The sequence below is a fragment of the Anomaloglossus baeobatrachus genome, chromosome 9, assembly GCF_048569485.1.
Source record: "Anomaloglossus baeobatrachus isolate aAnoBae1 chromosome 9, aAnoBae1.hap1, whole genome shotgun sequence".
NCBI classification, from domain to species: domain Eukaryota; kingdom Metazoa; phylum Chordata; class Amphibia; order Anura; family Aromobatidae; genus Anomaloglossus; species Anomaloglossus baeobatrachus.
Window position 1 is genome coordinate 171,298,247 of NC_134361.1, and position 25,763 is coordinate 171,324,009.

Below are 25,763 nucleotides of genomic sequence, written 5' to 3' on the forward strand. Positions count from 1 at the left end.
CCCAGTGTATAGATTAGACTCTTCTCTGCTTTATTTGCAAAAACATATGACATATGCGAAAGAAATGTCATAAAATTAGTGTTTTCTTTTATCCATATATAAAGCAGAAAATCTGTGTGTGGAGCCTGGTGAATAAGGAACCACCGTTTTCAGCCGATTTTAGTAATAGCCTGTAACTATAGCAACGGCTGTCAACAACCAGTGCACAAGTAACTGCGGCCTCATTTATGAGAATTACCTCACAGTAAGATCGTTCTGGTTGCCTATAGCGATCAGAGTGCAGCTTTCTCAATTGAAGCTGCTGAAGTAAAGTGAAAGCAGAGCTCTGATTGGTTGCTATAAACAACTGGAACAGTCTGACTGTGAGGCAGTTTTCATAAGACCTCCATCACTCGTCTGCTAAAAAAAAAAAATTGCACGTTTTGTGTAGCGCCCCTGAGCCTCTCAGGGCACTACTAGGAACTGCATCCTCACAGGGATGCAGGGCGTACCCCAGGGTCCTGGAACACCAGTGCCAGCAACACCTAGACACACCAAAATCCTAGTTACCACTTTACACCTGGGGTAATTAGCTAGTCGGACACAAGGGGTAGCCACCTAAAGGGCGAAGCCAGATCGGAGGACTAGACAACCTGATGGGAGGGGACAGGCAGTTGAGTAGTAGTGAGTGAAATTGAAAACACATGCCTAGAGCTGGGTCGTGTAACGTTGGCCCGGGGGCACAGGAGAGTATTCGCCAAGGCAGGTACACCCGAGTACCCCTGAGACCAGAGCATGCACGGAGCACAGGGCCCTACGTCAGGTGACAGTTGCAGACGACCTGGCAAATACTTGCTCAGTGAGGGGACCTGCATGGACCTCACTGACCCACAGATCCGGGGGCACCAGCAGTAAAGCCAGTATCAGTGTTCAGGACACAGACCAGCCCTACAGGGTCCACACTGCCCCCCTTACGGACAAGGAGACTGCCACAAAAAAGGATAGTTCGGCCCCCAAATCGCTCCATGCTATGGGAACCCAACCACACTGACGGTGCCGGGGACAGAGCAACCGACTCATCAACTGGCACTGAAAATACAGGGACCTGAACCAGCCGTCCAAGGGTCCATGAGTGAGTAGAGACTGTTAACTACAACCCATCGTGTGGCCTCCCTGATTATTCCATCATACATCTTCCAGGCTCAGCCCTACCTGTGGAGGGTCTACCACCACAGCTGCCATTACCAACAGCCCTTCCACCATCTTAACCGCAACCCGCAGGTGGCGTCACACAAATGACTTTAATCTCCCCTGCAAATACTCCCCATTAAAAAGCACCCAGGGCACGGGACCAGGCAACGGCCACCAAAGTGACATTCCCCAGTTATACACCGCCCGGGACCGAGTACCCCATTCCTTGGGCGACACAGTTGCATTGCAGTCTGTTTTGTCCATCCATGTGACACGTAGTGGAAAATAATGCATGACACTGAAATTTCAGTATTTGAATTATGAATTTGCAATAAAATAGTTAACTTACTGCAAAAGTGAAGTCTGTCCGGTCCTACAGCTGTAAGTCAACTATTTTACAGCCACGTAATTGCACTGCTCCCACTTGATTTAGGCTAATGTCCCTTATTATTCCATACTGACCTTATGCACATTGCTATAGCATTATTTCCACCAGCCATGTTTGGTAGTGCCTATTGAATCACTAATTCCTCCCCCTATTTTTTCATACTGCTGGGTCTAGTGCAATATATTTATTTAATTAGGTTAATACACGATAATTGAATTTCAATTGCTAAGGGGTGCTTCACACACAGCGAGCTCGCTGCCGAGATCGCTGCTGAGTCACGCTTTTTGTGACGCAGCAGTGACCTCATTAGCGATCTCGCTGTGTGTGACACTGAGCAGCGATCTGGCCCCTGCTGCGAGATCGCTGCTCGTTACACACAGCCCTGGTTCGTTTTCTTCAAAGCCGCTCTCCCGCTGTGACACACAGATCGCTGTGTGTGACAGCGAGAGAGCGACAAATGAAGCGAGCAGGGAGCAGGAGCCGGCGTCTGACAGCTGAGGTAAGCTGTATCCAAGATAAACATCGGGTAACCAAGGTGGTTACCCGATATTTACCTTAGTTACCAGCCTCCGCAGCTCTCACGCTGCCTGTGCTGCCGGCTCCGGCTCTCTGCACATGTAGCTGCTGTACACATCGAGTTAATTAACCCGATGTGTACAGCAGCTAGGAGAGCAAGGAGCCAGCGCTCAGTGTGCGCGGCTCCCTGCTCCCTGCACACAGCGCTGGTAACTAATGTAAACATCGGGTAACCATACCCGATGTTTACCTTAGTTACCAGTCTCCGCAGCTTCCAGTCGGCGGCTCCGTACAAGCGCAGCGTCGCTTGCAGGTCGCTGCTGGCTGGGGGCTGTTCAGTGGTCGCTGGTGAGATCTGCCTGTTTGACAGCTCACCAGCGACCATGTAGCGATGCAGCAGCGATCCTGACCAGGTCAGATCGCTGGTCGGATCGCTGCTGCATCGCTAAGTGTGAAGGTACCCTTAGTCATAGGACAAATTATTTACTATCTCTCTCTATATCTTGTACTTATTTATTGTTCTCTTAATGTGTGGCTAGTGCAATATCTACACTGTGTTTTTTGCACTGAGGTTTCCTACATTTTAAGGAATTTATACATTCTACATGATTATAATAATAACAACTTAATAGACGTTTTTCTCAATGTAGGATCATTTTTTTGTCATAATCCCTGTTTTATTGGCTGAAAAATGTCACTTCTACAAGTCTGTCCGGTCTGTTCACACCTGTACTACTATATATTTCTTATTTTTTTTCTTTTAATAAAAAATATTTTTTTAAAAATAATGTATAAATAAAAAATTAATATGTTAGGCCTTATACTTTTGTCCTGTGTTGCTGTTTACCTTTTCTTAACAATCCTATCAAGGCTGCGGTTATCCCAATTGCTTGTGCACCATTTTCTACCACACTTTTTCCTTCCACTCAACTCTCCATTAACATGCTTGGATACAGCACTCTGTGAACAGCCAGCTTCTTTAGCAATGACCTTTTGTGGCTTACCCTCCTTGTGGAGTGTGTCAGTGACTGCCTTCTGGACATCTGCCAAGTCACCAGTCTTCCCTATGATCGTGTAGCCTACTGAACCAGACTAAGGGACCATTTTAAACGCTTAGGAACCCTTTGCAGGTGTTTTGTGGTAATTATTCTAATTTGCTGAGATAATGACTGTTGGGTTTTCATTTGCTGGAAGCCATATTCAACAACATTAACAGAAATAACTTGAAATAGATCCCTCTGTGTGTAATGACTCTATATAATATATGTATTTCCCTTTTAGTATTGACTAACTTAAATACGAGAGTGCACAGGCAACCTGACAGGTTCCATTTAAGCACCACTCCTGCAGAGAAATCAAAAAAACAAAAATGCTACAGTGGTGCTTTAAACTCCTAGTGTATTGTGAGTCGCCAGTGCCTTCTGGTATGTTTCCACTTTGGTACCCTGGTTCTGGATCCAGTTTTGATACCTGCTACTGACTATGGAATGACCAAACTCCATTTGCCTAACAATTCTGCTTCTATCTACTTGGTCCTGCCCTCAGCTATTTTCTTCATCTTTTTCTAGCATACTGATTTTGTCTAATACCTGCCCTCTCTGGATCTGACCATGCTAGTTGCCTTTTCACACGGTCAGCCAGTAGCACTTCATGGACGCAAATCTGTTGTAAGTCTAAATCCTGGTACAACTTCTACTTTCTATTCTGTTTGTACAAGATCTCTGAAGAATATGATTGATCTGTTAATATCCTGTTCTTTACCATGCAGTAACCCGCTACATCCATTTATTCGAGAGTAATGTGATGGGAGGTATAGTGCGAGCATGATTGACCAGCGTTCCCATGTGTTGAGAGGTGGTCATGAATGCAGACTTCCGCTCCAATTACAAGGATCGCTGTATTTGGGGAGGTAGCTGTGGATAACTGATTAATTTTTCTTCTTAGTATAGCCCCTTAACCTCTTCACGACCGGACAATCTTGCGCTTTCCGTTTTTTTTTCGCCATTCTTCTTTGGAAAGACGTAACTTTTTTATTTTTCACTCAATTTGGTCATGTGAGGGCACTTTTTTTGCTGAACGAACTGTACTTTTAAATGAAACCATGAATTTTACCATATAGGGTACTGGAAAATGGCAAAAAAATTCCAAATGCGGAAAAATTGCAAATAAAAGCGCAATTGCACTATTGTTTTTGAGAGATTTTATTCACCATGGTAAAACTGATGTGTCGATGTGATGCCTCAGGTCAGTGCGAGTTCGTAGACACTAAACATGTATAGCTTTACTTTTATCTAAGGGGTTAAAAAAAAAGAAAAACCGTAAGAAAAGTGGCGTACGTTTTGCGCCATTTTCCGCAATACGTAGCGTTATTTTTCGGGATCTATGGCTCAGTGATGGCTTATTTTTTGCATCGCGAGCTGACGTTTTTAACCGTACCGTTGTGCAAATGCTACGTTTTGATCGCCTGTTATTGCATTTAGCGCAAAATTTGTGGTGACCAAAAAACACAATTTTGGCGTTTGGAATTATTTTGCCGTAATGCCGTTTACCGATTAGGTTAATTGATTTTATATTTTGATTCGTTTCGCTGCATTCAGAAATGCTCAATCTAACGTGTGTATATTTTTTTTAACAATTTTTCAATGGGGCAAAAGGGGGTGATTTGAACTTTCAGGTTTTTTTATTTTTTTTTAATTTTTCAAAACTTTTTTTTATTTTACTAGTCCCCTAGGGGGCTATAAGGATCAGCAATCTGATCTCTCATTCATTTCTCACGATCAGTGCAGCACCTCTCAGACCGGGAGAAATGCTCATCTCTTGTAACAGCCAGTACTCGGCTGTTTTATTACAGGACCTTAGTCATGTGAGCACAGGTGTCACCACATGACGCTGTGCTACCATGACAACCACTGGATCCACGTGATCACGTCATGTGACTTCCAGTGGAGGTCTGTGAGTAAAGTTATAGCGCGATCGCTACTATAATGGCGCTGTCATATATTGACAGCGCCATTTAAGGGGTTTAAAAAGCACAGGCGGAACGCGATTCCGCTCATGCCTATTTGATGATTAGGATTATTTCATGATTATACAAAGCTAAGCAATGTATTTTTCTAAAATAGACTGAGGGGAAAAACAAGTTCCTTATCTCCTAGCCTTGGAAAGTATCAGACATATGCAATGTGTGACTTTCGTAGCTTTTTCCTTTCTTTGAGCGTATTACTATAAGGAAATGTGCGCACTAGAAAGTGCCTTTTTCTTAAGAAAAATCCGGACCCTTTTAAAGAATCCCGCACCCGTGGTAAAAAAACGCAACGAAATACGCATGCGTTTTATCGCGGATTGCCGCGGATTTGCCACGGATTTACCGCAAGTTGGTCCCTTTATCTTCATGGTGCCATCATCTATGGCAAAAACCGCAGGTACCTGCGGAAAAGAAGTGACATGCTCATTATTCCGCAGGAATAAAAAAATCGCACTGTGCGCACAGCATTTTTTAAAACCCATAGGATTTGCTGGGGAATGACTGCAGCAATGTTAGACACATTTTCTGCAGCAATTCCGCGGCAAATCCATAGCGCGCGCATAGGGCCTAAAAGTAGATGAAATTCCGGAAGGGACAGACACTCTTGCCTATTTATCCTTGAAGGTGATTTTGAGCTGTCTCTTCATATATGGGAATAAAGTCTTCAATGAGAGCAGATGTCTCCAGCTAACTTGATTGATAAATATGAAATTCTGCTCTTATAAAGACTAAACAAATTATTAATGGTGTATGTGTAAGGCCCCTTTCACACGTCAGTGATTCTGGGACGTTTGTGCTTTTTTTAAAACGTACCAGAATCACTGACATAAGCAGACCCATTCTAATGAATGGGTCTGCTCACACATCAGTGATTTTTCACTGCACGTGTCTCCATGTGGCGTACCCGCGTGTGCGTGATTGCCGCACGGAGACATGTCCATTTTTTTCTGGCATCACTGATGTTCCACGGACCACGCAGTGGTGTGGTCCGTGAAACACGTGCCAGAAAAAAAACGTGCTTTTAAAATAAAAAACATTTTAACTCACCCGGCGTCCAGCGACGCTCTCTGCAGCCCGTTCTCCCTGCTGCTTCTGAGCCGGCTCATTATTGACACAGCCGACCCGGAAGCAGCTGCTGCGGGGGTCACTGCCGGCCGGATGCTGCACCGCGGGAGCGATCAGCACCATGGAGAGCGGGAGCACGCACAGGTGAGTTGTTTTCTAAGTGCAATCACGGGTCACGGAGAACGGAGCCCGGATTGCACTTAGACAACCCACGTGTGCCGTGAATCACGGCACACGCAGGGACATGTGCGAAAAACGTCAGTGTTTTTCACTGACGTGTGAAACGGGCCTAACTAGTGTGAACTAAGGCTGCTTTCACACATCCGGTTTGTGCTGAGCGGCACAATCCGGCTCAAAAACCTATGCAACGGATGCGGCGAAAAAAACCGTTGCATACGTTTTTCCATGCGGCCCGTCCGTTTGTTTGCGGATGTGGCTTGATACTAAGCATGCACAGTTCAAAAAACCGCATCTGGCGGCCGGATGCGGATTTTGCCGCAGGACGTTGCATCTGGCATCCATAGGCTTGCATTGTAAATCGTGCCGGATCCGGTGTGATGCGTTTTTTTTGCGGCAGACAAAAACGTTCACCTGAACATTTTATCCGGCCGCCGCATTGGCTAAATATGCCGCATCCGGCAAAAACCAGACGCAACGCAAGGCCATGCGGCACAATCCAGCGCTAATAAAAGTCTATGTGGAAAAACGCTTTCTATGCAGTTCCAGTTATTTGCATATGTCTTCAAAACTCAATTTCTCAGAGCTGACACATCCGATTATTAAGAAACAGGTATCCTTTTTATTGTTGTGTTAGTACTTATACAGCAATATCACTAGTTTTATTAGCAAAATAGTCTTGACAAGTTCCATTTAAGCAGACACCTTAATGAAAGACAGCCACAATGCACAATAGATCATTATTTAGGGCTCATACATGTCCAAGAAGAGCAGAGGAACACAATACAGTATAAGGAACTGAGGCTTTAGGATATGTCCATATAAATAGGAAAAATAACAGTCAGCTTTTATATTAGTTTACATTTTAGTATGACATAAAAACATCCCAACAAAAAAAAAAGTCAGCTTTATAATGAACAAGTAAACCATGCTTGACGTTTGACGTCCGGTAATGTCAAAGCCCACCATATGAAATCAGACCCTCACAGAGCATCCGTTCTGCCATTGGGGGACATTTCATGAAAGTTAAGGCAAATATGCAGAACATCTCCAGTAATAAAATGATATATTCTGTTATATTTCTATTCCGGGATATTTATTATCTCCATCTTGAAGTCTTGTAGTAAACGGTCAGTGATTTATGATACCCTCACATTGGAAATGTCTATGTATTTAACATTCGGACGTCTCCCTAGAAGAGTCCTGGTCCATGTTGAAGAGAATGTAGCATGTTTCCAGTCTTTCTGGGCCGATTCTATGCTCAAACTGTGGCTGGAGATCTTCTGGTTTTAAGCCCTTCAGGAAATGGTTGGAAATTTCATTGTACAGAGTCTTTCCAACATTACCTAGGCAAAGGCAAGACATGGCATTTACACACACAGAACATTAATTTTTTGCAACAAATAAGACAAGCCGTACATAAACCTGTTACATAAATCTGCCCCTGACAACTGTCTAAGGGTGCCCTCACACGAGCGTATAACTCGCATGAGTATCGGAACGCATCACTCGGTGCGGCCGCACACTCTCTGGACAGGAGCATGTCAGCCGCATAGAAATACATGCAGCTGAGCTGCTCCTGTCAGCAGAGAAGCTAGGCGCGCCGGGTGATGCGTTCCGATACTCATGCGAGTTATACGCTCGTGTGAGGGCACCCTAAAGGTGGCTTTACATGCTACGACATCGCTAAAGTGATCTCGTTGTGGTCACGGAATTTGTGACGCACATGCGGCCGCGTTAGCGATGTCGCTGCGTGTGACACCTATGAGCCATTTTGAATCGTCACAAAAACGTTCAAAATCGCTAATCGGTGCAGCTACACTAGCGATGTTGTTTGTCGTTCCTGCGGCAGCATACATCACTACGTGTGACACCGCAGGAATGAGGAACCTCTCCTTACCTGCGCCCGCCAGCAATGATAATGGAAGGAGGTGGGAGGGATGTTACGTCCCGCTCATCTCCACCCCTCCGCTTTGATTGGGCGGCCGCTTAGTGACGTTGCTGTGACGCCGAACAAACCGCCCCCCTTAGAAAGGAGGCGGTTCGCCGGTCACAGCGACGTCGCTAGGCAGGTAAGTGCGTGTGACGCTGCCATAGCGATAATGTTCGCTACGGCAGCGATCACCACATATCGGCCGTACGATGGGGGCGGGTGCTATCACGCTCGACATCGCTAGCATCGGCTAGCGATGTCGCAGCGTGTAAAGCCCGCTTAACTCCCATATTTTCCACAATAAATGGATTCTTGTGTTTAATTCCCTTAAATGTGACTATTCATTTTTAATGTATAGTACCCATACCTAATGCCCACAGTCATTCTGCCACTGCCTCCGCCTGTCAGATTTATGCCTCATTGTCTCAAACGTGGAGCAGTGCGGAAAGTCTGCACCACGCCCAGAATGCATTTCTCTGCCACGGGATGGATACAGCACAGTCACCAGCAGCATGGGTCAGGCCCAATACAAACCTGTGCTTTAGAACTTGCCAATGAAAAATCATCCAATCATCATTTTCTCACGCTGCACTAGTACTCTTCACTGCATTACCTCAACAAACATGTTCATTCTCAATTCTTGCACAGTTTTTTTAACCATGCAATAAAAAGAGATCTGCTGTATGACCACGTGTTCAGTTACTTAGTGGTTCGGTGCCCTAGCCAGCTAGTTGTCAGGTCCTCTTGTACGCTGTGCTTCCGATTCACTGTACGGTGCTCTTGCCTGTCTCCTAGTCTATTGGTACCAGAGACTGAGACTGTGTTCATCCACCCTGACTGTGCCACAAGTCTCTGCTACTCCAGAGGTCCTTGCTATACCAGAGACTGTGCCTACCCACTCCGGCTGTGCCACCAGCCTCAGCTACCTCAAAGGTTTTTGCTATATCAGAGATTGTGCCTGTCCACGCCTGCCGTGCCACAAGTCTCAGCTACCCCAGAGGTCCTTGCTATACCAGGGACTGTGCCTGTTCACCCCAGCCGTGCCACTAGCTTCAGCTATTCTGGAGGTCCTTGCTATACCAGAGACTGTGTCCGTCCACCCCGACTGTACCACCAGCCTCAGCAACCCCGGAGGTCCTTGCTATACCAGAGACTGTCTGTCCATCCCGGCTATACCGCCAGCCTCAGCTACACTGGAGGCCTTTTGCTATTCTAGTGACCGTGTCTGCTTGTCCCTGTGTCCATTCCTGTCCAATGAGTCAGCTGCCACAGACCCGGTCACTGCCCTGGAAGTGGCAGCTGATATCTGCCTTGCAGTGGGCGCTTAAGTCCAGCCCATCCCCCTAAGGCTAAAGCTGGGGTCCCCCTATAGTCCAGTGGGTCCACTCCTGCTTTATCATCTCCTGTGGCGAGCATTACATGCACCATGTTCCAGCTCTGTATACTGTGCACGTCCGGTCCCTGGAGGGTCTGCAAACAGCTGATCAGTGGGTCTGTCAGTCCCCACCGATATATAAGACCTGATAATAATAATAATCTTAATTTCTATAGCGCCAACATATTCCACAACGCTTTACAAGACCTGAACTACCCCTTTAATCACCTGTGAATGTTATAATATACAGTAACATACAGCATAATGTTTTAGCGCCCATGATCCTAAAAAGCAGATTGACATGACGCCCAGAGTATAACATATTCTCTCGTACCTATGTACTGCTGACGCATTGTCTTCAGAGTTTCTGTCAGTGAGTGCATATCTCCATCTTTCTTTTCTTCTTGGAAGGTTTCATTGTCAGGAGATACATCCATTGCTGACCTGGCGTGGCTCACAACCATCTCCAGAGTGTTTCCTTCAACCTCCTCAAAATCATCCGGGTAATCGGGCACGTCTTCATCATCGGAACCTTAGTGCAAACAACACGTCATTACTGACTTTCTAATACTCAGGTCTTGTGCGTTCTTCTATGATCAAACATAGACTAGGCAGGCCTCTTCCTAGGTCTCTTACGATCTGTCCTGCAATCATGAGATTCCAAGCACACACACCGGACTGCTGCAGCTAATCACTGGTGTCAGTGGTCATGTGCTATGTGACAGTACTGACGAGGTGAATAAATGGCTGCAAAAGTCACGTCTCCATAGCCAACGTCTTATCTCTGAACTATGGTTTAGATATTTTATGGCGTTCTCTGTTTTGTGGCCATTTAAAAAAAATAATAATAATTTAGGGTGACCCTTCTGGCATACGTATCTAGCAGGGATGAGATGTATCCTGGCTACCAATGTCCGTATCTCAGGCTAGGCCACAGCTAGGAATCTCATCATTAAATTATGCCCTGGCCGTGATCCAGTCATAGTCAACTCCTTCACGACATGGGTAATTTTAGTTTTCCCTCCACTTATTCCCAGAGCATAACTTTTATACTCACATGTCTGCAGGACACCCCTGTATGATAGTGTGATATTGTGGGTTATTTACCATTTTGTGTGGGTTCATGTTTTGGGCGTGGTGGTCTGTCTATTCGATATACTGTTTGTCCTGTTAAGTCAGGTTATATCTCCTTGCAGTGCTTCTGTCCCTAGGTCTGGGGGAGGGGAGCCCCACCCAAACTCTGTTTACCTGGTAGATTATTCAGTCTGTCGGAGAACTTCAAGAGACAAGGAATAAGGGTATGTGCGCACGTTGCTTTTTACCTGCTTTTTCTTCTGCGCTGTTTAATGCCAAAATGGTTGTGTTCTTCTATTCAAGCAAAGTCTATGGGAATTTGGGTTTCTTGTTCACACTATGTTGTTCAAAATGCTGCTTTTTTGTGGCAGAACTTTGGTCAAAAACTCAGCTTTGCAGTGCAAAACCCAAATGGCAAAAACAATTGACATGTTGCTTCTTTGAAAAGCTGAGTTTTTGACCAAAGTTCTTCCACAAAAAGGCAGCATTTTGAACAACATAGTGTGAACAAGAAACCCAAATTCCCATAGACTTTGCTTGAATAGAAGAACACATCCATTTTGGCATTAAACAGCGCAGAAGAAAAAGCAGCAAAAAAGCAGGTAAAAAGCAGGTAAAAAGCAACGTGCGCACATACCCTAAGAGTGATCCTCTGTGGGGAGAAGCTGCAGGTACAGGCAGCACCCCAGAGAGCCATTGAGAAACCCCCATTTGCCTGGAAAAGGACTGCTGGAGGACTGCGACTGATCTCCCGGGACATTTATGCCATTACTGGACTACTTTACCCTCTGTGTGGTGGATTATGTTTTATGAACCTTCTGGATTGCATGGAATAAATGTTTTTTGGACTGTTCACTCATCTCTCGCTCTGTTGATTGTGTAATATAGGAATAGGACCCAGTCACACCCTGTAATAAATAATTAGATTTACCTTTAGTTGAATTTTTGTTAATTAGAATTTAGTAGTATAAACTTTACCTTTGCTCGTAAGATTTTTATTGAAGTGTACACATTTTTGCAACATGGTCTTGAATTAATGTGTTAGGATTTTTTTTTGGGTGTGGAAAACAACAAATCTTGATTGCAATTAATGGCCCACAGTATGATATCCCATAGAAAATGTTTATTCTGACAGATCTATTGGGGTGTACTCATTCATGCTGAGCACTGTGTGTGCCTTTGAGGTGTAAATGGAAATTTTAATGCATTTTTTTTTAATTTAATAATTGCTGTTTTTTAATACTTCTATTAAGGAGAACAGATCAACAGCATATAATAGGGTTGTCTTAAATATACACGGTGTAGGGGGCACTTACTTTACAAAGCATGTATATTTTATAGGATACATTTTTCTTTAATTTCCAGCATAAAAACTGATTTTTTAGTGTCTTCAATTTTGGTGACTTTAGAAGCTTGTGTATATAGATGTAGCCCTAAGTGATAATAAGGTGCATATACATGTTATATTGTTACTGAGTAGATGAATAAAAATTGATATTGACATAACGATTACTATATTTTTTTATGAAAAATGTCACTTTGAGGTAAAATTACATGAAGGTATCTCCTTGTATAAAATACTAAGTGATATTTTAACCATTTGCCAGGTGTCTACAAATGAAAAAACTTTGGGGTTGGGGGTTTAGTAAGATTTTTCAAATTTTATTTTGTATATATGGTATTATATGTACGTGTCAAAAGTGTGGCGCTGCGGTATAAGCCAAGTCTGCTTCATACACAGGCAATGCTGATGGGTCAGTATATTGCAGGGTTGCAGTCCCTGCAATATACTGACCCTGCAAAACAACCCAGTATGTGTGTGGCCTGATCTGCGACTGAGCCGGATGTGTGGTGTGGGAGCTCCGGCGGTCCCCGCAATTAGGACGGTTTCAGATGTCTGTGTTCCAGGTACGTGTGACATTCGTTTTTAACACCCATGTTATTCTCTGGAGTCACACACATGCCCGTGTTTTCACACAGACCGTGTGACTCCGCATACATGTACGTTTTTTCTCCGGCATCATGGGTCTCACATGGATTGCACACTGATGTGACCCGTACTGGAGAAAACACGGGTGTTTGAAATAAAAAGATTTGCTATATTCACCTGTATCCAGCGCTGCTTTCTTCGGCTCTGCTGTCTCCTGCTTCCAACCCCCACTTCCAACCCCCGCTAATTATGCTCATTGAATATTCACTGCACCTCGGACCTGGAAGCAGGAACATCGCCGGGGACAGCATCGCTGATGACAGGTGAGTACCCAGCAAGCAGTATGTGTGCAATGACATCCAGGAGGTCATCTGAGTTCCCAATGAACTCTGATGAACCCATGATGTCACCGTCGTGACACCCACTGTAGCACGGGTGCCATCAGAGTTCATTGGGAACTCCAATGACCTCCTGGACGTCACAGCACACACACACACACTGCTTGCTGGATACTCACCTGTCACCGGCGATGCTGTCCCCGGTGATGCTGTCCCTGGTGATGCTCCTGCTTCCAGGTCTGAGGTGGAGTGAATATTCAGTGAGCATAATTAGCAGAGGTCAGAAGCAGGAGACAGCAGCGCTGGATACAGGTGAATATAGAAAATCTTTTTATTTCAAAGACATGTGCTTTCTCTGGTACGTGTCACACTGATGTCACACATATGCAAACACAAAAGTCACACATGTGACACACATATGACCATATCCATGCGTTTGGCTTGTACCTGGTTAAACATGGAAGTCTAAAACCGGCCTGAAAGTGTATATTCTGCACTTCAGCGGTAAAATGAGGGCATCCTATCAGTAGTAAGGAAGGAACAGATTTGAACTCGGCACCAATTCCATAAAAAAATCTTTGATCTTTTATTGAAGAAAGTATACTTTAAAATTCCAGCCAGAACCGCACAGTGCAGGAGTACAGACAGGGTAAACTTTACGCGTTTCGGACTGAATGCATAAAAACAGAGGAGTCCTTAATTATAAGTTGGAAAGGAAAGGACTCCTCTGTTTTTATGCATTCAGTCCGAAACGCGTAAAGTTTACCCTGTCTGTACTCCTGCACTGTGCAGTTCTGGCTATAATTTTAAAGTATACTTTCTTCAATAAAGGATCAAAGATTTTTTTATGGAATTGGTGCCGAGTTCAAATCTGTTCCTTCCTTACTTCTGCTATACCAGTGTGGACTAGCCGGAGAACTGCGAGCACCCTGGAATATTTAAAGGAGGAGGGAACAGGTGAGCTGAAAAACACTTCCTTTTTTCGCATCCTATCAGTGCCTGAAAAACTGCAGAGACCAGGCTGTGATGTCAGAGCACTCTGAGAGCAGAAGCGGGAGTGCCTGTCTGAGGTCCCATGGCCTGGAGGCCCAGCGGGCAGACACAGAGCGGGGAAACGCCGATGCTGCATAAGGTGCAATCTGCGGTGGAAAGTAGAATCGGAGAAGCCCAGGTCCGATAAGAGCAGGGTAAGAGGAGAGAAAGGAATAGCCCTGAAGAGCCTCTTGCCTTGGAATTGCAGCGACGGCGGGCTTTTAATTCTGGCAGGGGCGCCATTTTTGAGGCGGTGTTGAGGAGATCTGCTCGGTGAAGGTACACTGTGCCTGATGGGTAGACCCTCCTTGTCCTTCTAATAGAAGCTTTGGAGGTTGCTGGCTTCTGTTTAATGGCTGCATGTCCCTCCCCCCGCTAATAGAAGCTTTGGAGGTTGCTGGCTTCTATTTAATGGCTGCATGTCCCTCCCCCCCTCCTCAGCCATTTTAAGTCACATTAGTGAAAATTACTGGAGGACACTATTGGTATATTGACTTGTAGTTACGGTAGCTGAAAAAAAGTGGTAATCTGCTGCCATCCTGTGTGTGATAAAGATATTGCAGTTAAACGCCAACTAAATTCCTTCATATGTGCAGATGTGGATGCCTATTCTAAAGGCAACGGACAAAAAATATCCTTCTATCTAAACTACTCTGCAGAGGTTCCGAGAGGAGAAGGCTCCCATTTTATGATGTCAAGAGGTGTCCAAGAGCTGGGGAGAAGGAATATTCAATGTTATACCCAACAAAGATGAAGGTGGTGGCTCTTGGTTCTGTTCAGTTCTTCGATACACCTTAAGATGCCATGGACTGGCTAGACTAACCTGAACAGAGGCTGGAAATAACTGTGGAAAGAAAGGCGCAAAATAGGGTCTTACCCGGTATGACACGTGGGGGCAAGTGTGGGTTAGTACACTCACCTGAAAGGGTTGTGCAAGTCACAACCCCTATAAAGGCACGTAATAAATGTGGAAGGCAGCGGTCCCGCAGTGTAGATATATTCCAAGAGGTAGAGCAGAAAGCAGGTTTCAAAATCTGCGCCACACCACAGAGAATCCAAATGCTTGTTAGTAAATCCTTTCTTTATTTATTTTTCTCACAGGTCTACGCGTTTCGAGGACATATCCGTCCTCATCATCAGGACAAAGTACAAAGAAAACTAACTTCTTTGTACTTTGTCCTGATGATGAGGACGGATATGTCCTCGAAACCTCTTGGAATATATGAACAGAGGCTGAAGAGACAAAGGAAATTGTGATGGGCCGCCTTAGGATCTACACCAGGATGATTTTACATTGACCCTTGGATCACTGCTACTCAAGAACTGAGTGGAGCAGCAATGGAGACTCATTGACAACATGTTACATCCATGGTCCATGGAAGAACTGTTTTTCACATTTGTTACAAATGTTCAAAAAAGGTTCAACCAGTTGGACTTTTCTGGGTTTTGCCTTTGACATCAGCGCTCTAGCAGCAGATGTTCCTCCCTCATCACGATGGTTACCCGATACGCATCCTGTATCAGCGAACTGCAAGAACCGGGAGGCCGGCGATGGAACGGACGGTAAGGTGAGCATAATATGTGTGCGTGCGTGTTTGTGCATGTGTGCAATGGCACAATATGGGACCAGGATGGGAAATTTAACAAGTTGTGGAACGAATTGTCTGCATTGCAATGATTTCCTATGGGAAATCTTGCTTTGCTGAACGAGTAACTTGGTTAACAAGCACACTCCCAGAACAGATTGTTCTCGTTAACCAAGGTTCCACTGTACTGTAATAATGCTGCAGTTCTCAAATTCCTTCACAAGAAAAAAAAAAACAAAACAGGTAAGTGCATGAGATTTCTGAAATCTCATAGGTTTTGCTGGTACTGAAAAAAGCAGCCTTAAATTTGCATAAAAAAAACACAGCAAAAACGCTGCTTATGAACATAACCTTATGGGGTTTCTTATATAGTGTTCCCTACAGACAGCAGTGTGGGGCAGGAATTGTCAAGAGCTTTGGAAACCATGAGATTACCGTCCTGCCCGGCTTACCGATCTCCTCCGGAATGTCATCACTCTGATGTAGAACGGAAGTTTCACCCTCAAGATCCTCTTCTATGGATGAACTACTGTCTTTATCAAAGTCCTCCGAATACTCCGATCTATCCCCGGTACTTGATAACTCATCGGGATCCCACAACTCACAAGACCCAACATCTGGCTTATAGGAGGGTGGTGGGGCAGATTTACATCGGGCCTCCACTTTGTTTACCCCATGACATGCCAGTGATGTCTTGCTCCGATTTTCTGGAGGATAGACCTCTGGGATATGCTTCTGTTCCAGACTATGCTTGTATATGTGAAATTCGTGTTTTTTAATGAACTGTTTGAGATGTTCCTGAACAAACCCTAAGCGCAGTATGGCGTTTGCACTAGGCCGTGATTCTGGACACTTATCTAACACGGTTTCCACCAATGTGTGTAACTCAGATGAGTAGCAGTCTGGCAGTGGAGAATAGTCCCCTTTGACAATTTTGTAAAAGAGGCTTATTAAATTGGTTGCATTGAATGCTGGCTTTAGGGCACACATTTCATAAAGTAAACAGCCGAGGGCCCAGATGTCAGATTTGGAGCTGTATGGTATATCTTGGCACAGCTCTGGACTGAGGTAGTAAGGTGTGCCCACACATGTACTTGCCATATCAAAGGTGCTGTTCATTACCTTGGAAATGCCAAAATCCCCAAGACGAATCATGCCCTTTTTGGTAAGAAAGACATTTGAAGTCTTGATATCTCTGTGGAGGATCTTCATGGAATGGATGTACTGAATAGCCATTGCCAGCTGAAGGAACCAGTCCATGATGACAGCTTCTGAGTAGAAAACACCTTTCCTCTGTTTGATGTGATCATCCAGGGTTCCTCCATCACAATAGTCCTGGACAATAAAAACATGTTCATCTTCTGGGTCACAGAAGTGCTCATGGCACACTACAATGTTTGGGTGTAGAAGTTTACGTAGGATGGTGGCCTCTTGCAGTACACACTCCTTGGTTCTCAGTCGTTTGGATGCATCTACTTTGATCTTCTTCACTGCGTATATCTTCTTACTCTGTTTATTTCTCATGAGGAACACTTCAGCTGTGGCACCTCTCCCAATTTTCAATATTTCCTCATAATTCTCCATGATAAGTCCTCACCTATGTACAATAGAAAACACTGTGAAAAGATCTAAACACGTGAAGTTTAGATGGAAAATCTTGCCAAGGAGGCCACGCTCCATGTCTGGTCATAGGACACCAAAAATGGCTATACCTTATATAGAGCTGCACTGAGGACCCCGGACTGGCCACTATGCATTATATGGAGCTGTACTGAGGACCCAGGACTGGCCGCTATACAATAGATGGAGGTGCATTGAGGACCCGGGACCAGCCACTATACATTATATGGAGCTGCGCTGAGGACCCGGGACGGGCTGCTATACATTATCTAGAGCTGCACTGAGGACCCAGGACAGGCCGCTATACAATAGATGGAGCTGCATTGAGGACCCCGGACTGACCACTATACAATAGATGGAGCTGCACTGAGGACCCAGGACAGGCCGCTATACAATAGATGGAGCTGCATTGAGGACCCAGGACTGGCTGCTATACAATAGATGGAGCTGCATTGAGGACCCAGGACTGGCCGCTATACAATAGATGGAGCTGCACTGAGGACCCAGGACAGGCCGCTATACAATAGATGGAGCTGCACTGAGGACCCAGGACCGGCCACTATACAATAGATGGAGCTGCACTGAGGACCCAGGACCGGCCGCTATACAATAGATGGAGCTGCATTGAGGACCCAGGACTGGCTGCTATACAATAGATGGAGCTGCATTAATGACCCAGGACTGGCCGCTATACAATAGATGGAGCTGCATTGAGGACCCAGGACTGGCTGCTATACAATAGATGGAGCTGCATTGAGGACCCAGGACTGGCTGCTATACAATAGATGGAGCTGCATTGAGGACCCAGGACTGGCCGCTATACAATAGATGGAGCTGCATTGAGGACCCAGGACTGGCCGCTATACAATAGATGGAGCTGCATTGAGGACCCAGGACTGGCCGCTATACAACAGATGGAGCTGCATTGAGGACCCAGGACTGGCCGCTATACAATAGATGGAGCTGCACTGAGGACCCAGGACTGGCCGCTATACAATAGATGGAGCTGCACTGAGGACCCAGGACAGGCCGCTATACAATAGATGGAGCTGCATTGAGGACCCCGGACAGGCCGCTATACAATAGATGGAGCTGCATTGAGGACCCCGGACAGGCCGCTATACAATAGATGGAGCTGCATTGAGGACCCCGGACTGGCTGCTATACAATAGATGGAGCTGCATTGAGGACCCCGGACTGGCCGCTATACAATAGATGGAGCTGCATTAATGACCCAGGACAGGCCGCTATACAATAGATGGAGCTGCACTGAGGACCCAGGACCGGCCGCTATACAACAGATGGAGCTGCATTGAGGACCCAGGACTGGCCGCTATACAATAGATGGAGCTGCATTGAGGACCCAGGACTGGCCGCTATACAATAGATGGAGCTGCATTGAGGACCCAGGACTGGCCGCTATACAATAGATGGAGCTGCATTAATGACCCAGGACTGGCCGCTATACAATAGATGGAGCTGCACTGAGGACCCAGGACCGGCCGCTATACAACAGATGGAGCTGCATTGAGGACCCAGGACTGGCCGCTATACAATAGATGGAGCTGCATTGAGGACCCAGGACTGGCCGCTATACAATAGATGGAGCTGCATTGAGGACCCAGGACTGGCCGCTATACAATAGATGGAGCTGCGTTGAGGACCCAGGACTGGCCGCTATACAATAGATGGAGCTGCATTGAGGACCCAGGACTGGCCGCTATACAATAGATGGAGCTGCATTGAGGACCCAGGACAGGCCGCTATACAATAGATGGAGCTGCATTGAGGACCCCGGACTGGCCGCTATACAACAGATGGAGCTGCATTGAGGACCCAGGACTGGCCGCTATACAACAGATGGAGCTGCATTGAGGACCCAGGACTGGCCGCTATACAATAGATGGAGCTGCATTGAGGACCCAGGACTGGCCGCTATACAATAGATGGAGCTGCATTGAGGACCCAGGACTGGCTGCTATACAATAGATGGAGCTGCATTGAGGACCCAGGACTGGCCGCTATACAATAGATGGAGCTGCATTGAGGACCCCGGACTGGCCGCTATACAACAGATGGAGCTGCATTGAGGACCCAGGACTGGCCGCTATACAATAGATGGAGCTGTACTGAGGACCCAGGACTGGCTGCTATACAATAGATGGAGCTGCATTGAGGACCCAGGACTGGCCGCTATACAATAGATGGAGCTGTACTGAGGACCCAGGACTGGCTGCTATACAATAGATGGAGCTGCATTGAGGACCCAGGACAGGCCGCTATACAATAGATGGAGCTGCATTGAGGACCCCGGACAGGCCGCTATACAATAGATGGAGCTGTACTGAGGACCCAGGACTGGCTGCTATACAATAGATGGAGCTGCATTGAGGACCCCGGACAGGCCGCTATACAATAGATGGAGCTGCATTGAGGACCCCGGACTGGCTGCTATACAATAGATGGAGCTGCATTGAGGACCCCGGACTGGCCGCTATACAATAGATGGAGCTGCATTAATGACCCAGGACAGGCCGCTATACAATAGATGGAGCTGCACTGAGGACCCAGGACCGGCCGCTATACAACAGATGGAGCTGCATTGAGGACCCAGGACTGGCCGCTATACAATAGATGGAGCTGCATTGAGGACCCAGGACTGGCCGCTATACAATAGATGGAGCTGCATTGAGGACCCAGGACTGGCCGCTATACAATAGATGGAGCTGCATTAATGACCCAGGACTGGCCGCTATACAATAGATGGAGCTGCATTAATGACCCAGGACTGGCCGCTATACAATAGATGGAGCTGCATTGAGGACCCCGGACTGGCCGCTATACAATAGATGGAGCTGCATTAATGACCCAGGACAGGCCGCTATACAATAGATGGAGCTGCACTGAGGACCCAGGACCGGCCGCTATACAACAGATGGAGCTGCATTGAGGACCCAGGACTGGCCGCTATACAATAGATGGAGCTGCATTGAGGACCCAGGACTGGCCGCTATACAACAGATGGAGCTGCATTGAGGACCCAGGACTGGCCGCTATACAATAGATGGAGCTGCATTGAGGACCCAGGACTGGCCGCTATACAATAGATGGAGCTGCATTGAGGACCCCGGACTGGCCGCTATACAATAGATGGAGCTGCATTGAGGACCCAGGACAGGCCGCTATACAATAGATGGAGCTGCATTGAGGACCCCGGACAGGCCGCTATACAATAGATGGAGCTGCATTGAGGACCCCGGACAGGCCGCTATACAATAGATGGAGCTGCATTGAGGACCCAGGACTGGCCGCTATACAACAGATGGAGCTGCATTGAGGACCCAGGACTGGCCGCTATACAATAGATAGAGCTGCATTGAGGACCCAGGACTGGCCGCTATACAATAGATGGAGCTGCATTGAGGACCCCGGACTGGCCGCTATACAATAGATGGAGCTGCATTGAGGACCCAGGACAGGCCGCTATACAATAGATGGAGCTGCATTGAGGACCCCGGACTGGCCGCTATACAATAGATGGAGCTGCATTGAGGACCCAGGACAGGCCGCTATACAATAGATGGAGCTGCATTGAGGACCCCGGACAGGCCGCTATACAATAGATGGAGCTGCATTGAGGACCCCGGACAGGCCGCTATACAATAGATGGAGCTGCATTGAGGACCCAGGACTGGCCGCTATACAATAGATGGAGCTGCATTGAGGACCCAGGACTGGCCGCTATACAATAGATGGAGCTGCATTGAGGACCCCGGACAGGCCGCTATACAATAGATGGAGCTGCATTGAGGACCCCGGACTGGCCGCTATACAATAGATGGAGCTGCATTGAGGACCCCGGACAGGCCGCTATACAATAGATGGAGCTGCATTGAGGACCCAGGACTGTCCGCGATACAATAGATGTAGCTGCACTGAGGACCCAGGACTGGCCACTATACAATAGATGGAGCTGCATTGAGGATCTAGGACCGGCCACTATAGAATAGATGGAGCTGCATTGAGGACCCAGGACTGTCCGCGATACAATAGATGGAGCTGCACTGAGGACCCGGGACTAGCCGCTATACAATAGATGGAGCTGCATTGAGGACCCAGGACTGTCCGCGATACAATAAATGGAGCTGCACTGAGGACCCAGGACTAGCCGCTATACAATAGATGGAGCTGCATTGAGGATCTAGGACCGGCCACTATAGAATAGATGGAGCTGCACTGAGGACCCAGGACCGGCCACTATAGAATAGATGGAGCTGCACTGAGGACCCAGGACTGGCCGCTATAGAATAGATGGAGCTGCACTGAGGACCCAGGACTAGCCGCTATACAATAGATGGAGCTGCATTGAGGACCCAGGACTGTCCGCGATACAATAAATGGAGCTGCACTGAGGACCCAGGACTAGCCGCTATACAATAGATGGAGCTGCATTGAAGATCTAGGACCGGCCACTATAGAATAGATGGAGCTGCACTGAGGACCCAGGACCGGCCACTATAGAATAGATGGAGCTGCACTGAGGACCCAGGACTGGCCGCTATACAATAGATGGAGCTGCATTGAAGATCTAGGACCGGCCACTATAGAATAGATGGAGCTGCACTGAGGACCCAGGACCGGCCACTATAGAATAGATGGAGCTGCACTGAGGACCCAGGACTGGCTGCTATACAATAGATGGAGCTGCATTGAGGATCCCGGACCGGCCACTATACATTATACGGAGCTGCATTGAGGATCCCGGACCGGCTGCTATACATTATATGGAGCTGTACTGAGGACCTGGGACCGGCTGCTATACATTATATGGAGCCGCACTAAAGACCCAGGACCGGCCACTATACAATAGATGGAGCTGCATTGAGGACCAAGGACCGACCACTATACAATAGATGGAGCTGCATTGAGGACCCCGGACCGGCCACTATACATTATATAGAGCTACACTGAGGACCCAGGACCGGCCGCTATACATTATATAGAGCTACACTGAGGACCCAGGACCGGCCGCTATACATTACATGGAGCTGCGCTGAGGACCCGGGACCGGCTGCTATACATGACATGGAGCTGCGCTGAGGACCCGGGACCAGCTGCTATACATGACATGGAGCTGCGCTGAGGACCCGGGACCAGCTGCTATACATAGAAAATATTGCACCACTCTATTCAAATTGGGACATTTTCTTTGTAAACCTGGGGCACAATCCACAGGAATAATGACTGGACTTTGATGCAGAATGTGTCTTGGATTTTAGCCCTTTACACTGGGTGACATCTGCACTGCAAGTCAATGCCGCATGGTATAATATTCTTTACTAAACTTTGCTCAGGATTTCATTGGAAATTTCATTCAGGAAATTGGCAGCTAATCTGCCCCTTATCCTTATTAAAGAAAACGAGTTAACCAGACATGGCGCCCCCCTTGTGTGCAGACTGTACCCCACCTTCTTTACCCCAAGGCTACGTTCTCATGATCAGTATTTGTGATGCAGCTGAATTTCTGCTCCTAAGTTCACTTGCGTCTTTCTTTGCATTTTTTACGTGATTTTGTTGCATACGTTTTCATCTCAATAAAGTTGGTTGAAACACAGGCAGCGGAGCAAACAGGAATCACGTTTATTACAAATTATACTGGTATAAAATCATAATTATTACCTTCACCATCTCATAAGAAACACTATACATCCCAATACACGCATACATATACTGACACACAAAACTATAAAGATATAGCTAGATATGTGGCAGAAGTATATTAGATAGAGGTTAGATATCATTTCCCAACCCCACTATAAATTATACACTTGTTACATTTATGGCCTTTCTTGTGGCACTAAAGGGTGTTTAACCTGATATATAAATAATTAATAGAAATGATGTGGGGTCCCCCCTATTTTTCATAAACAGCAAAGGTAAAGCAGACAGCTGAGGGCTGATATTATCAGGCTGGTAAGATTCATGGTTATTTGGCTCTTCCCAGCCTAAAAATTCCAGCCCATAGCTGCCCCAGAAGTGTCACATCACATTACATTAAATGCTACAATTCTGACGCTTTGCCTCGGATCTTGCCAACTGCCCTGGTGCGGTGCCAATCGGAGTAATGGTAGTTGGGGTTGATGTTAGCAGTGAAATGTCAGCAATCATCAAGCCCTGGTGTTAGTAATGAAGAGGCGTCTATCAGACACTCCCATTAATAACCCAGTAAGAAAAAAAAACAAAACACAAAGTTTATTTGAAAAACACTCCCTTAGGTTCACCATTTTATTAAAAAAAACAACTAATGCAGGTCTGCCATAGTCCAGGGTTCCGAAGTAGTCCACAAATGGTAACCTGAAAGACATAAGAGAGAAATAAAAACAAGACACTGTCCCTTGTTCACCAATTTATTAGAGAGCAAAGTTGCGCAGTGTGAGCCGGGAATGGCTGCTCCTTAAAGTCTATGGAGCCTCGTTCTGAGACTCCATAGCCTTTGATCTACGTAATCTTGGAACGTCGTTGGAAGCACTAGAGTACATTGGAGCTTTGTTTTCTAATAAATTGGTGAACGAGTAACAGTGTATTGTTTTTGTTTGTCTTTTTAGGTCTTTCTGTGTTTTATATTTGATTCTACCTATTGGGTTAGTAATGGGGGTGTTTGACAGATGCCTCTCCATTACTAACCCTTGGGCTTGATGCCAGCTGACATTACACAGCTGACATCAACCCCAAAAGTATTACCCTGATTGCCACCGCACCAAGGCAATCGCCAATAGCCGGGGCGAAGAGCCAGAATTCCCACATTTTATGTGATGCGCCAATTCTGAGGTGTCTGCGGGCTGCAATTTTTAGGCTAAGAAGGACCCAATAACCATGGGACTTCCCAGCCTGATAATACCAGCCCCCAGCTGTCTGCTTTACCCCATGTTGTTTTTTTTAATAATTTATTTACTAGATTAAACCAGGCTAAACACCCTTAAGTGCCACATGACAGGCAATAAAGGGTGCAAGTGTATAATATATAGGGGACAGGACATTATATATCTGCAGGATATCTATCTATTCTATCTAATATATCTCTATCATCTATCTAGCTATACCTCTATATTTCTTTGTGTATGTGTTCGTGTATTGGGACGCTAAACTCTGCTTTCCTGTTTGTTCTGCTGCCTGTGTTTCAACCTGATCTGTTTCATTTACATGTGTTTTTGGTGCGTTTACGCAGCGTAAACGCACTAAAAACCTCATATGCGTTTTTTTTACCTAATGCAAGTCTATGGGCAAAATCTGCACTGAAAACTCAGCGTATCGCCAACAGAAACTGACGTGTTACGGCTATAAGAAGTTTATGCAACGTAAAAAAGAAGCGCAGAGAGCAGATTTCTATTTCTACCATCCTCTGCGCTTGTACTGTAAAATCCTGCATTTTGGAGTTAGTGAAACCCCCCAAAAAAGCTGTAAACACTGATGGTGGGCACAGTCCCCTATCTATTTATATGCAGTAATGCTTTCCACCAGAACAGTCAGTAGGGGGCGCTGTGTTCTCACACCAGGTATAAGGCAGGCGCCAGTGCGTGACGTCACAGAGGAGGTTCCGTCCTGCCGGGGCAGTAGCGGCAGCACAGCGCCCTCTGCAGGCTGCTCTCCGGACAGTGCTGTGGGCCGCTGTGACCAATGTCCAGTCACCGCTTACATAGCAGGCCGTGGAATTACAGGACAAGTACCGTCGGCCCCGTCTTGTCCCCTCTTAGGCCTCGGCCCGGTATACGCTCCTCTCCCCGGTCATACCTGTGCCCGGTGTCCTGCCTCCTCCGGTCACATCCCTGTGCTCGGCCCGGGTGTCGCCACTTCTCGGCCTCACTGTTGTTATCGTGCTCTGTTCTGTTTCCAGGGGAACGGAGCCCTGTGCTGTGGGGGGCGGAGTCTTCATGTCCCGCAGACTCGTGCGGCGCAGTAAGCGGCAGTCCTACCAGCCGCACCAATCACGTTACAGCTTTCATTTCTCCAGTGGAGGCCTGAAAATGAAAGAGGTGATGTGATTGGCTGATGTGGACAGTAGTTGTATACCGTGTAACCTTCATATTCTCTGCCATGGTTACAGCAGTTTAGGCAACAAATATGGGGAGACGCTAATATAAACTTTATATTATAGCTCACTATTTAGCGTCTCCCCATATTTGTTGCCATGGTTTCCGCAGTTGATATTATGGCTCATTATTTAGGGTCTCTCCAGATTTGTGGCATTGTTACAGCACTTTATATTATGGTCATTATTTAGGGTCTCCCCAGATTTGCTACCATGATTTCCGCAGTTGATATTATGGCTCATTATTTAGGGTCTCTCCATATTTGTTGCCATGGTTACAGCAGTTTATATTATAGCTCATTATTTAGGGTCTCCCCATATTTGCTGCCATGGTTACCCCATTTCATATTATAGCTCATTATTTAGGGTCTCCCCATCTTTGTTGCCATGGTTACAGCAGTTTATATTATAGCTCGTTATTTAGGGTCTCCCCATATTTGCTGCCATG

General features: G+C 46.3%; 1 protein-coding gene across 1 annotated transcript; it reads right to left on the reverse strand.

Moving 5' to 3' along the window:
- Window positions 1-6,940: 6,940 nt before the first annotated feature.
- LOC142250612 (uncharacterized) lies at window positions 6,941-25,221 on the reverse strand. Its single transcript, XM_075322797.1, has 4 exons — window positions 25,018-25,221; window positions 16,062-17,206; window positions 9,984-10,181; window positions 6,941-7,687 (listed from the first exon to the last, which is right to left on the reverse strand). The coding sequence occupies exons 2-4, from the start codon at window positions 17,191-17,193 to the stop codon at window positions 7,515-7,517; spliced, it is 1,503 nt and encodes a 500-aa protein (XP_075178912.1). The 5' UTR covers window positions 17,194-17,206; window positions 25,018-25,221; the 3' UTR covers window positions 6,941-7,514.
- Window positions 25,222-25,763: the final 542 nt, after the last annotated feature.

Excerpts from the sequence above, each read along its gene's own strand:
- LOC142250612 (XM_075322797.1), bottom strand. The coding sequence starts at position 17,193 with ATGGAGAATTATGAGGAAATATTGAAAATTGGGAGAGGTGCCACAGCT. Across the intron at positions 10,182-16,061 it reads TGACATTCCGGAGGAGATCG|GTTCCGATGATGAAGACGTG; the intron begins GTAAGCCGGGCA and ends GTTTGCACTAAG. Across the intron at positions 7,688-9,983 it reads AATGCGTCAGCAGTACATAG|GTAATGTTGGAAAGACTCTG; the intron begins GTACGAGAGAAT and ends GCCTTTGCCTAG.